Source organism: Parasteatoda tepidariorum, chromosome 5 (genome assembly GCF_982258835.1).
Source record: "Parasteatoda tepidariorum strain Cologne lab strain chromosome 5, Ptep-v5.0, whole genome shotgun sequence".
Classification (NCBI taxonomy): Eukaryota; Metazoa; Arthropoda; class Arachnida; order Araneae; family Theridiidae; genus Parasteatoda; species Parasteatoda tepidariorum.
Window position 1 is genome coordinate 78,970,046 of NC_141759.1, and position 13,197 is coordinate 78,983,242.

At 29.1% G+C, this 13,197-nt stretch overlaps 1 protein-coding gene across 1 annotated transcript in view; it reads left to right on the forward strand.

Moving 5' to 3' along the window:
- The window catches only part of LOC107450885 (uncharacterized), a 65,286-nt gene that overhangs the window by 25,819 nt on the left and 26,270 nt on the right, over positions 1 to 13,197 (forward strand). Inside the window, exon 2 of the mRNA XM_087164372.1 lies at positions 8,327 to 9,657. Coding sequence (XP_087020498.1) covers positions 8,364 to 9,657 — 1,294 coding nt within the window. The 5' untranslated portion in view covers positions 8,327 to 8,363. The remainder of the gene's footprint in view (positions 1 to 8,326; positions 9,658 to 13,197) is intronic.

Here is a 13,197-nt window from a genome sequence, read left to right on the forward strand (position 1 = left end):
GGGTTCAAAATTACAAGGCTACGTAGTTGAACATTAGCAGTCGTAAACCCAAAAATTGAGTCGGCTATTCAACGACGATTATAAAAAAAAATAATAATCAACATTAAAATAAAAATTAAAATAACAATCTAAAAAACCGATCAATCCTTGTCTTCCATAAAGAATTTCGAATAATCTTCACACATTTCAAATCATGTTCGCGAAAAAGCTTACTGACAAATAAGGTTATTATATTCATTCCCATTTATCGGCAATTTACTGAATCTTATTGCATTGTATATTTCAAAAACGACGAGATCGAATTTTAGGACTACTTTTACATTTTATATCTGGTATTCTAAATTTCAATAATCAACATACAAATAAAAATCAAAACAACAATTTAAAAAACCGATCAATCCTTGTCTTCCATAAAGAATTTCGAATAATCTTCACACATTTCAAATCATGTTCGCGAAAAAGCTTACTGACAAATAAGGTTATTATATTCATTCCCATTTATCGGCAATTTACTGAATCTTATTGCATTGTATATTTCAAAAACGACGAGAACGAATTTTAGGACCACTTTTACATTTTATATCTGGTATTCTAAATTTCAATAATCAACATACAAATAAAAATTAAAACAACAATTTAAAAAACCGATCAATCTTTGTCTTGCATAAAGAATTTCGAACAATCTTCACACATTTCAAATCATGTTCGCGAAAAAGCTGACTGACAAATAAGGTTATTTCGATCATTCACATCCATCGGCAATTTACATCCATTAATTTTCATTATCAGAGACTTAAGGTGTGTCTGCATTTTAATCTCTAAACAGCTACAGCTCGCAGCCTGAGAATGTCATTCGCCATTCGTTTATTCAAACACCTAACTAAAAATAAATTAGATTTACAACAAGTATTTTTGCATATTTTTTTGTTGTTTGTTTTTATTTTAGGCTAAGTTTTTAAATGGATAATAATTTCTGTTATTTTATTTGTTCACTATTTACAAATTTAAAATAAAATAAAAAAATAAATAATATAATCTGATATAATGGCGCAATTATTTAGTCTATTACGCACAGCAAAAACACCTAGGAGACAAGTTGGTAGGTAGGTAGTTTATTTACGTCGCACTAGAGCTGCACAATGGGCTATAGCAACACCTCCAAGAAGAAAGAAGGCCTCAGCACGGATCAATTTAGTAGTCCGACGTAATGATCATAAACTGCGCAGTGGAGAAAACATAAGAAAATGTCATTGCGTTCGGACTACTAAACTGCCCAGTGGAGGAGAATGCGAAAGATGTCATTACGTTAGGACTACTAAAGGATCAAATTTCTTGTTTATGATAACCCGTGCTGAGGCCTTCTCTTTTCTCGGAGGTATTGGCTATAAGCGACGGTCTTGGAAACATCCCTGAGAATGATCCTAAAACATGCTGTCACAATTTTGATCCTCTGGTAGCCCAACGACCTGCGCACGAAATCGAACACTTTACGGTTGAGCAATTTAACGAGGATTGACACCGCGCACCCTAGGTTCCTACGCAGGCTGATCAAAGTGATCTCCCACCAGCTTACTGACCGCTGCCGCTGATACTTGACTCCGGTGTCAGAAGAGACGGAATATACGACTTATAACGCATGTGAGATTTAAAATAATATTAGCTATCTTGTGTTTATTGTGTAAAGGAAATTTCCAAAATACCTATATACCTATAATGACCTTTATACCTATAGGGAAGATAGACATATATATAGACATCTTGCTTTGATAACCCAGAGAATTTTTCCTGAAGACAAGATGTATCGTCCTTAATGCACAAAAGAAATCCCGAAAGTCGTAATAGTATCATGTTATTAGTTTTCAGTGAATATTTAATGAGAACGAGATATCTCGTTCGTGTCATCATGAACGAGATTTAACTTTAATTGAATTATAGCATTACATTTTTGTGCATATTTAAATATGTAATTTTATTTTCATTAAATTTGTCATAAAAATAAATATTTTAGCCCTAAAAAGCAATAAGCTCTAGAAAAAAAAAAACAGTAGCGTTTGTATAAATTATTATATAATTTATATGCTCCACTACAAAGTGTATAATTTATGCATATATCAATTTCTTTATTACTAATGAGGCTCAAAAATTAGAGTAGTCACTTTGTTGTTTTTTTAAACCTACATTTATTTTATTTGATTAAAATTTTAATTTTTATTTTATTTATGATATATTTATTATTATAAAATTTCAAATGTTTTAGTTGTTTGTTTATTTATATTTGAATTAAAATATGAAATCTAAAAAAAGTAGTTCGATATTTTTTTTTAATAATTAATTTTGTGAATTAGTTCATTATTTACCAATAATTAATTTTGTGAATTAATGAAATTTCAAAGGTGAATAACCGTTTTTTGTAGATCTGAGTGATGGATAATAAGTGCAAATTTGAAAAATTATTGTTTGGAAGAGAGCCACGTTTAGAAATTTCACCTTTAACGCAGAAAAAGACACCAGTGTTTAATGATGTATTTCTTAACTATAAAATATTAAAATACTAAATATAATATTCCTCTCTTATTTCTACCTAAATTAATTAGAAATAAAGAAAAAAATATAAAAAAATGTTTAATAAAAATTCTGCGTTAAAGGTTTAAATCACGAAATACTATGTAATTAATATATATATAGAACTTATATAGAACTATGTAAAGAAAATAATACTATTTATTTAAAGAGGTAAGCCAGCTGGTAGCTGAAGGTAGCTAGTATCCTTTTTTTAATTGAAAATGGTTTTACATAAATTAAAGTTTAATGCTAATTTCTTTGAAAAAAATTGGAATTAAAAAAGTATTAAAAATATCTCGATCTTTTAATCTTTTCTTTAACTATTTCTTTCAACACATTATTTTATATTTCTTACTGACAATCATTATAACGGGATTAACTTTCCTTTTAAATTGTGTGTTTACATTCTGAAAGCAAACGATTTCAATTTCAAATTAAATAACTACAAAATTCGAAACTTCATTTAATATTATTCAAATTATTATTTCTATTTGAAAAAGTTATTTATCCTATTTGTTTTGTCATTATTGTAATAAATGTTATTTTATTTAAAATGTATAGATTATTTATTACTAAGAAATTTCATCTAAGAACATCACGTAATAATTAAACATTGTTTGATTACTTCATTATTTATTTAAAACCAAAATTATAAGTGATATGAGGCTTTTACAAAAATGGGCAAATGCATAATTGTTGTACAAAAAATCCAATTCATTTTTTCAATGTCATTTCATTTAATTTTTTAATAAAATACAAATTATAAAAATCCTATTTTGAATGTGAATGGATTACTTGTATTTCGAGAAGAAGTAAGGTAATTATGCCTAAATATGTGATTTAAATCAGATTGAATTAGAAACCTGTAAGTGACGTCACGCTGGTGTGTCGACCCTGATTAGTTTCTGAATCGACCGATTAGACTACTTGACGTCACTTGCAGGTATCCAATTATTTATACAAAGTTATAGTTATATATAATTTTTTAAGAAAAGTAAAAGTCGAAATAAAAGAAATTCTTTTCATCTACAATTTCTCTCGAAAACTATTTTATGTTTTGTATTAACAATCATTGTAACTTGATTAAATTTCCATTTAAATATGTTTTTATTCCAGAAGCAGACGATTTCGAATTCAAATTATACATAAAATATTTTATTTTATTTTCTCTTCCCTAGTTTTTTTTTTCCTTCTTAATTACTTCGCACTAGATAAGAACTAGATAATTCGGAAAACTATTATTACGTTTTTTTTTCTTCGTTCTTTTTTATATTTTTCATTAAGAATCATTATAACCAGATTAACTTTCCATTCATATGGTTTGCTTTTATTTCCGAAGCAGACGATTTCGAATTCAAATTATATATTTTCAAAACCTGTGAATTGAATGTAAATAGATTGATAGATCGGACTCATCGTTTGCTTTTCTTTATTTTCTCGCAGATATTAGAAACAGAAAAAGATTATAACCTTTAGCAATCATTCATCCGCACCGGTTAAAGATATCATTAAAAAGATTTATGATATTGAAATCTGAAAAAAAAATTCTATTCTACCATTTACTTTAGAATTGTGATTATAAATATGCGTGTAAAAACAAATTACACGTTATTCAATTCCGCGTATTATCAGTTAGAGGGGCGGCATGTTTTAAAGGCTGCGATTTTGAAAACGATTGCCATGTTTTGAATGCGTTTAAAATCTAAGATGTTTGATAAAAAGTTGTCTATGTTTTGCGAATTTAAATTCGGCTTGACCAAGGAAAAATACCGTTTAGATTTTTATTACGTTATTCCTTTAATCTAATTTATTAGTTGGAAATGATTTTTGCTATTAATATTTTCGGAAGTTTGACTGTTTTTAAAATTCATTTTTTCAAGGTCTTATGTTTTGGCAGAATAGTTAGTATTTATCTGTATTGTTCTGTTTGTACTGTCAATAAATTTATGAAGTCAATCGTACAGTTCTAACTCCAAAAGTTAATATACACCTGTACTTTTTTGTTTGTTTTGTCACAAAAGTTTGTCTACAATTGTTATAAATTTCAAGAAGAACAGTAATTTAATAAGATGTATTTACAATAGCAATAGAACACAATTTTTTAAAGAGTGTTTTCACAAAAAAAAGTTTTAAAAAAAGCACTCCAGAACATGTAAACATTTGAAAATGTAACTTATTATTATTATTTTAGCTAATTAAAATTTGTTTTCAGTGTTTTTGAGCAAGTTGCCACCATTTTAATTAAAAAAAAGAGCATTTCTTAAAAAAATAAGTTACCGAACTGCTCAAAGTGATCAAACTATTAAAGAAAACTATCAGAAGGCTGAATACTGCTAAATCATATTTTAATAAAAAATAAAATACTTCATATCATTAATTTATCAACCTCATAATTGATCCCTTTTAAATATTCTATGCATGAAAGTAATAAAACTATAAACATTAAGTCCTTAAAAAATCTTTTATCAACACACACACGCAGTAAATATCAACTTTTTATATTCCCCACTGTAACAATAAATAAAATGACAAACAAACCAAAAAAAGCTTTATTGAGCAATTAGCTAACGCTCATCAATCGATCATCATTTTGTATTTACAATCAATTCATATCAAACTTAATTGTTTTTTCTATGATCACGGTTTGAAGTTACAAAAAAAAAATATTGTCTCTTAATAGCTCTTTTAATCCATGCCACTTTATTTATCAAAATCTTATCACTAGATCACTTGAATTTTCTCTTTATTGTTTGTAGATGCTTAAAAAAGTATTTTTAGTGCGCTGTCGACTTTTCTTAAGTAATTAGATTAAGATTATTTAAGTATATTATGAATAATAAGAAATTCATGTTTGTTTTATTAGGCTTTCTCAGAAAGTCACGCATAGCGCTATTAACTTCGGGGCGTCCTTGTAAGGTTTATTGTTGTTGAGTAAGAGCTCATTTTCTTTTCCGTTTATCACATTTAAATCATTTTTATTCAGTTTTGTTCATAAAATGTTATCGTAGAGTGCACAAAAATGAACGGTAGGAAAACTTTGTTATTATTTTTTAAAAAGTGTCATTGTGGTTAATTATATTCTTATGAAACTATACTATCAAAAATAGTTTTTTTTCATAAAATATTCTATTATTCTTAATGTACTAAATTAGACTAAAATATGAAAAGGGATAAGTACATTGCAACTATTTATTTGTTTTTTTAAAAATATTTAAAAAAATGTAGCATTTTTAATAAATGCAAAAGATTTAGATTACTATTTCAAAAGATTTGGATTAATTAACGAGGGCAAAAGGTTTATTGAAATAAAAATCGGAAAATTTGGTGTAAATAGAAAGTACTTATAAATTGTTACATCATACAAGATAATATATATATTTTTTAAATAAGATCATTTTTATGAAATTAAAAGTGAAAATCAAGAAATTATTTTTTTATTGTTTTTCTATTTAAAAAGAAAACATTGCAAAAGAAGTTGCCATTGCTGTTTTTGATGTTCAACTTAACGTTAAATTTTACATTGCTTCGCAAAAACTTAAGAATTCTGAAATTAGAAAATGAGTAAAAAAATGTACAAGTACAATAAAATAAAAAAAAAATGAACTTTCGATTCTGTCACTTATTTTTTTAATATTTTTAAATTCAACTTTGTTGAAAAGTTATTATAATTTCAGTGTTTTATTCTTTTTTTTTTGGCGAAACAAGTGAGACAGAGAGAGAGAGAGAGAGCAGATGTTGCCAACTGCAAATTTTAACAAATATGTTGAAATTTTTAAAAACATGAAAACTTAATTTAAGAGAAATAGAGACTATTTTCTATTTAAGCTGTATTTATGATATATGCCTCGCTAACGAGTAAAATTATTTCTTAATTAATTTCTTCTTATTGTGTCAGACTTTCAAAATTATTATTTTCTTTTTTTAAACAAAAGTACAGAAAATATTCGTCAAATCTACTTATTCATTTATTTCGTTAAGATTATAAATAAAATGCCGTTACTAAAATTATAATAATTATATATTTTATAAACTGAATATTCTTTGCTTTTACATCGGATTTTAAGAAGGACACAATGGTAATTGCGAATCATTCATAGAAGTTTTAACTAGTGGAGGCCTCTAGTTATTTCTTTAAAAAATAATAACAAGATTCAATTTAACGGTCAATCCGTTTTTTTTTCTTCAGAAGCTGATGATTTAGAATTAATGGAATCGCTATTGTCTCATATTACAAAGAACTTAAATTAATACGAATCACCGCACACAGCCAGCTAAAAACAATGCAACGAGAAATAAAAGCCTAAATGTTCAGATTTTAAATTTCTTTCTCGTGATCATGATTAGAACTAAATGACCGGTTTAGCAGGAAACTGCATTTGTTTAATGTACGAGTAAATCAATGAAAAACTCTTTAATTGACACACAGCAAGGAGCAAAGAACTCGTTTTAGCAAATTTTATTTGTTGTTATTATATCTGTTTGAAACATATCTAATAAAGGTACATTGTGCTAGTGTTGTTTTCTTAGATATAAAGTCTGTGCTCAAAGTCAATTTCTATTGCTAGGGAATAATAAAGGTAACTGCAATTTGAAATCGGAATTTATCAATGCATTAATTTTAAAAAACAATTTTTAATATCGTTGAACCTCAATTTTCTGAAATCTTATCATTCAAATCGTCGACTATTTGAACTACTTAAAGAAAATACTAAGCAAATCCCCAATGCTTTTATAAAAAGGTCTTTGTTATAATGTTGAAATTCAATTAATTTTTAATATTTTCATCCAATTCGTTGACTATTCAAATCATTTTTAAAAAAAAGCACTTGAAAAAAATCATATGATTTAAAAATAATTGTAATAGTGTCACATTTCAAATATCAGAAATTAAATCGTGCGAATCACGGAGTATCTGGATTATTTTGAGAATATAAAAAATTAAAAAACATTTTTTTTATAGAAAAACAGTTTGTTATTGAACTTTATATTGAATTTAAATTAGTCGATTAATTCTTTGATCTTATCATCTAAATCATGAAACTGCTATTTAGATCACCTGGGGGAAAAAAGAACTAAAAACAATCTAGTTTTTTAAAAAAAATTGTAGTATTCATATATATGGTTGACTTTTAAGATTGCTTTTGAAAAATATAAAACTATTAAAAAATGTCTGGTTATGAATGTTCATGGCAAACAAGAAACATAGGATTTACATACCTGATAACTTTTGATCCCTTCCATAATGATTTTTCCCAGTGGTAGTAAAATGGAATTAAAATTTCAATTGTAAGTAAAATGAAATACGTTGTATTTGAAAGAGCTTCAGCTGACAACCATATCAGTAACGCATATTAACATACATGCTTAATTTTTTTAAGAATAGTGGTGATCAAAATAATTTAAAATATAAGTTTATAAAAGAAATTTTTTTTTATATATTTAATACCACTTTAAATATAAAAATAAAATTTTATGCGAAATGCGTAAAAGTTGGCAGGTATGGATTTATAAAACGTCCTCATCTTTGCAAAAATGTCTTTTTTTCTTTTTCGTAGTCATGAAATTAATTCAATGCGATAAATAAGATATGTTATTCTCATCCTAAAGCATTTCTTTTCTTACCAATTTCTCATTTGCATGAACTGAATTTGAATCTGTTTGATTTGGATGATTGGAGCTCCTCTGATCTTTGATTGAAGTGATAAAAAGTAATTTTACCATGTAGTATATTATTGACATCTAAATCTTTTTTTTTCTCTTCCAGATAGTCAGTATGAGAAAGGAATGATTCCCATCTTCCTATGTGCCAGATGTACGCAATCTTTGAGGAAATCGTTGGACCAAAGCCATCTCATTCCAGTAAAAGTATCCTCCAGACACACGGTGATGAGGATCAGGGAATTGATGTGAGTGCGGTAGATCAAATCGGTCATGGAAGTAGAGGAGATCTTACGGAATTATCTTCTCAGTACGACGTGTCACGCTCACGTTCGAGAAGGAGCTCTGGTAAACACCAGCGCATCTATGGACCTTCAATTTACCAACAGAATCCATATTCTACACTCCCGCGCAACAATAGACGGCGTGCGACGTCGCTGTCGTCCAATGACTTTGACGAAACAGCATCGATATGTTCGTCAAATCCCCTATTGGACACTATCAGTGTCCTGACATACGATCCCCCTGATGATTCGGATGATTACTATGATCTGACTGAGCCAACTGAAAAAACAGTTAAATCATCTGGCAATCCCGAAGGAGATAGGGATTCTATTGGCTACGCGGGTTCTAGTTCAATAGATAGTGGTTACAAGAGTCTATGTCCAACACCTGAGATTCCAGATCCATCTGTTTATGGACCGGATGCTGTTGGTCAATCCAATACATTCAATGAATTCTACACGGACTCAAACTCTTCACCTCAAAGCCGAAGTACAAAGCCTCGAATCATGATGGGCACTAAAGTCATAAGTCGTCAGGGACATATCTCGCCTATGAGAGAGCCTCCTGGCTCCAGGCGATCTGACTCCAGTCTCTATGATGTCAATTTAGACCACCTTATGTACCTTCGACAGTCTTTGTTGAGTGCCATCCAGAAGTGCGAATCTTCGAACTCCGATTCATTGTTTGCTCATAAAGAAAGGCGGCAAGAAGTGCAAGATAGTAGTGCGATAAATCCCGTACCTGATCAGTGCTACTCAGATACTTCGGTAGAAAAAACTTCTCACCCCAGTTACACAAAAACCGTTCGGTTCAACACAGATGTAAAAGTTTCGACTTTAAACCCCACGGATAGTGTTTCCGATAAGGATAAAAAATCAGGCCGGACTACCGATGTTTCTGGAGAACAAAATGGTCCTAAAATGCAATCTAAGTCCATCCTAAAAGATCCTCTGTGTGCCAATTTAAGGTCCCAGCTAGAAGCTGGTTCTGTTGATTGCACACTAGAGGAAGAAATTGACACTCTCTTGTACGGAAGGGCGGAGTTTTATGACCTGGAGAACGTGGATGACTTTCCATGTAGTTATGTGACTATGATTGAAGATAAATATCGCAGTGGAAAGCCTAGCATAGCCAAAGTTAGAAAACTTAAAGGTGAGTCATATATTTATTGCCTGATTGTTTATATAAACTTGACATTAGTATGACTGAATGACAGGTAAATGTTTTGATCCTTGTTCGATAAGGGTGGGCCCCGTTGTTCTTTACCTCCCTTTAATAAATTCCTCCCAAACTTACACGCAATGTTTATAATTACCGGTTATTTTTTGGTTCTAAAATAGAACAATTTCCAGTTTATAGCCAGACTAGGAATGTACTATAAGTTCCTTGAATTAACCCTTCCCACGTTGCTAATAAATACAGGATATTTTTTGGTTCAAAGGTAGAAAAATGTTCAGTTTTTAGCCAGTCGCGGAGAATGTACTATAAGCTCACTGTCTTTGCAAACGCTGTTCATAAATAAACGATATTTTTGGTTCTAAGATAGAGATATTTTCAATTTTTAGTCACACTCGGGAAATGTACTAAGTTTACCAAATCAATCTTGCAACTCCTGTTTATAAATACCGGTTATTTTTTGGTTCCAATTTAAGACAATTTTCAGTTCTTTGACAGATGTAAGAAATGTTTTTTCGAACAAAGTTTTAACGTATGAAGTTGCCAATAACAGTCAATAGTTATCCTGACCATCAAGGGGATCGTATGTACTATTATACTTGCTGGAGCAATTATTTAGTACAATCAAAACTGTCAAAAAATTTAAGGAAAAGTTATATTCCTGATTTATGTTTATGTATTATTATAAAAATTTTAATTCATCTCACAAATCATTCATTCAGTCATAAAAGTATTTATTCATGCAATAAATTATTTGTTTGAGAAACAGCTTCTTTCCTCCATATAATTTTTCGGATAGCTTCTAAATTTTTAAAATTAAAATACACTGGTAAACAAAACTAAGTGATTATTCAGGTTCCTTCCATTTATGTTAGAACTACTATACAATTTTAATGAAATTGTATTTAAACATAGTTTGGTACAATACAAAAATGAATAAGTCAATTTTTATCATACACAAGCATGATCATAAGCAACGCTCATTGGAGTCAGAAGATATAAGCACAGAATAAGTAACATAATAATAATAATAATTATAATAAATGTTAATGTGAAATGTGACCCTCTGTCAAAAAGCAAAAATGTTAAGATGCAATTTCTTGCAGGAAATAGAGTGATTTTGCTTTGCGTTTGCTTTATGTTAACCGTAATACTTGCTTTATTTTCCACCACTAGCTGTTCGTAGATAAAATTTCGGGCTTAAAATACTTTAAAGTTAACAGTCTCAAAAAACTTTAAACAAGAAATGTAGCGCTATGTAAATTCGTTCCATTTAGAGAATTAAAAAGTTCTGTTGAAATCGGTCCCACACGTTTATGCTGTATACGGTTGAGCTGTTACGCAAATGATGTTTCAAATTTTTAATGAATGTAAAAACCAATTTGTCTTACTACGCTATCTATCTTTAAAACTCTTAATCAAGTTATTTCAAGCACACTAATTGAATTGTCAGTCATTCTCATTTTATTTCATTTGGAATAATAGAAAGCTTTTTGGAGTTCTCTGAAGTTGGAAACTTACTTCTTGTTAATTCTGTACTTTAAAGACTAGCCAAAAGTATTCTACTCTCAAGTGTTATTACTCTTACCTTTAAAGAAAATACCTTAAAACCCATTTCGTGTTACTTTATTGATCAAATTAATGTAAAAAATTTTTTTGAAAAGCTTCAAGGTAGATAATTCGACAATTCCTTCAAATTTCAGCAAACCTGTTATGTTACGGTTCACATGTTATCACAGTATTAGTTTTATAATCGTTACCCTTAAACCTTTATTTTCGGACATCATCTCTTAACAGCCGACGCCCTTGACATTCAACCATTGCATTTTTTTTAACTGTAAAAACTATTTAATTACAGTCAAGGAGAACGAATCAATTTAGATATGATACACGAAATAATACACTTTGACCTCATCTTTTCAGGTGTACAACCGCTTGACAAGAATCTGAAAAAACTAAGTAAACTAATAAGATTAAAAAAAATCGTTTATATTTGGAGGTTTTTTCCCCCCAACCCTTGATATTGTAGACCCGGAAGTTCGTTGCCATTGTGCTGAAGAAATCTACTCAATAATCGTGACATTATGGGCGTGCACTTGGCTTCCATTTTGTTTTTAACTGCTGCCACCGCTTTCAATCGAATAAAAGATTATTATTTTTTTGCACAAATAGCGCTCATCTTCGTCTAAAGAAGAGCTATGATTACCAAACAGGCTACAATACGCTCTGTTTTTTTTTTTTTTTTTGCCTCTATCATATTTTTTTCAAGTTCGTTTTTATGTTAAATTGTTTATAATAGATAGGCCACGTGATAGATCAAACATTTTGGGTTGTTTATCAGAATTTAAAATGATCTTATATGCATGTAATTTGTAAAACGAAATTTAATATTTATGAATTTTTAACCAATAGTAAATAGCACGAAGCCTGTAATGTTCTGTTAAATTATATTCTTATACATTTATGCGAAATCTTTTGTCTCTTTTTTTAATAAATGTATATTTATAAGATAAACATGTCATTATTTATCTTATTAAATAATACATTCTGATCCCAATTTAATGAATTAATCAGGAATCAAAATTTTATTTGTAATATCTGGGATTATTTCCTTCATTTGCATACTTGCAAATTTATTTGCGTCTAGTTTTCGTTTACCGTAGAATAACTCTACATTTTCTCAAATCATTTTACGATTACTTTTTATACTTGCTCTTATTTTTCAACAATAATTTTAAGGTTTTGAACATTATATAAGTAAAACTGCGATTCGATTTCATTGTTAAATTGATACTATGTCTTATTATATTTCTTTAGATATAGGCTTTTGGTAAGTTAAATTGCCAAACATTTTTATACTGATGGGCTACTATAGTTTCAAACATTTTTACAACTGTATATTATTTCAATAAGGAAGACTTTCAAGATAAAAAAAAACAGTTAGACGATTTTTCTTCATTTTAATATGATAAAAAGCATACACCTACAGCATATACCTAACTACATAATATACTTATCATAATACCATAACATATCTACAGCAGCTTTAGTGTCTCAATTGAGAACCTAGAGCTGCTGTAGCTTAAGGAACAGAGCTCTTGTATTACTATGTGGTGATCCTGGTTTGAATCCCTGCGTCGACAAGTCGTTCAATTGTTGCTCTCGGCTTGCACCGTGCATAATGTCGATAAAGTTATTTTGTAGAGTGCGTTTGTTAAAATAACAGTATTTATCTGCTGAAAAAATAGATATTTGTTTTTAAATAACAAGATTCTGGGAGAAAAAAGAATGGTTTTTTACTGGCCCACTAGCTGGCAGTTTTTTTCCACCTTAAATTTAACAAATGTTTTTTACAGTGTATGAATGTACCTTTGAGCTTTGAATTCCAGTTCTTTGAAAAAATTTTTAATTATATTTTTGTAAAATTGGTTTCAAGATTGTTTCACATAATATAAAATGTATCCAGTACGGTGACTATGTTTTACACCTCTGTATTTTTGTCCAATTATGCAATAA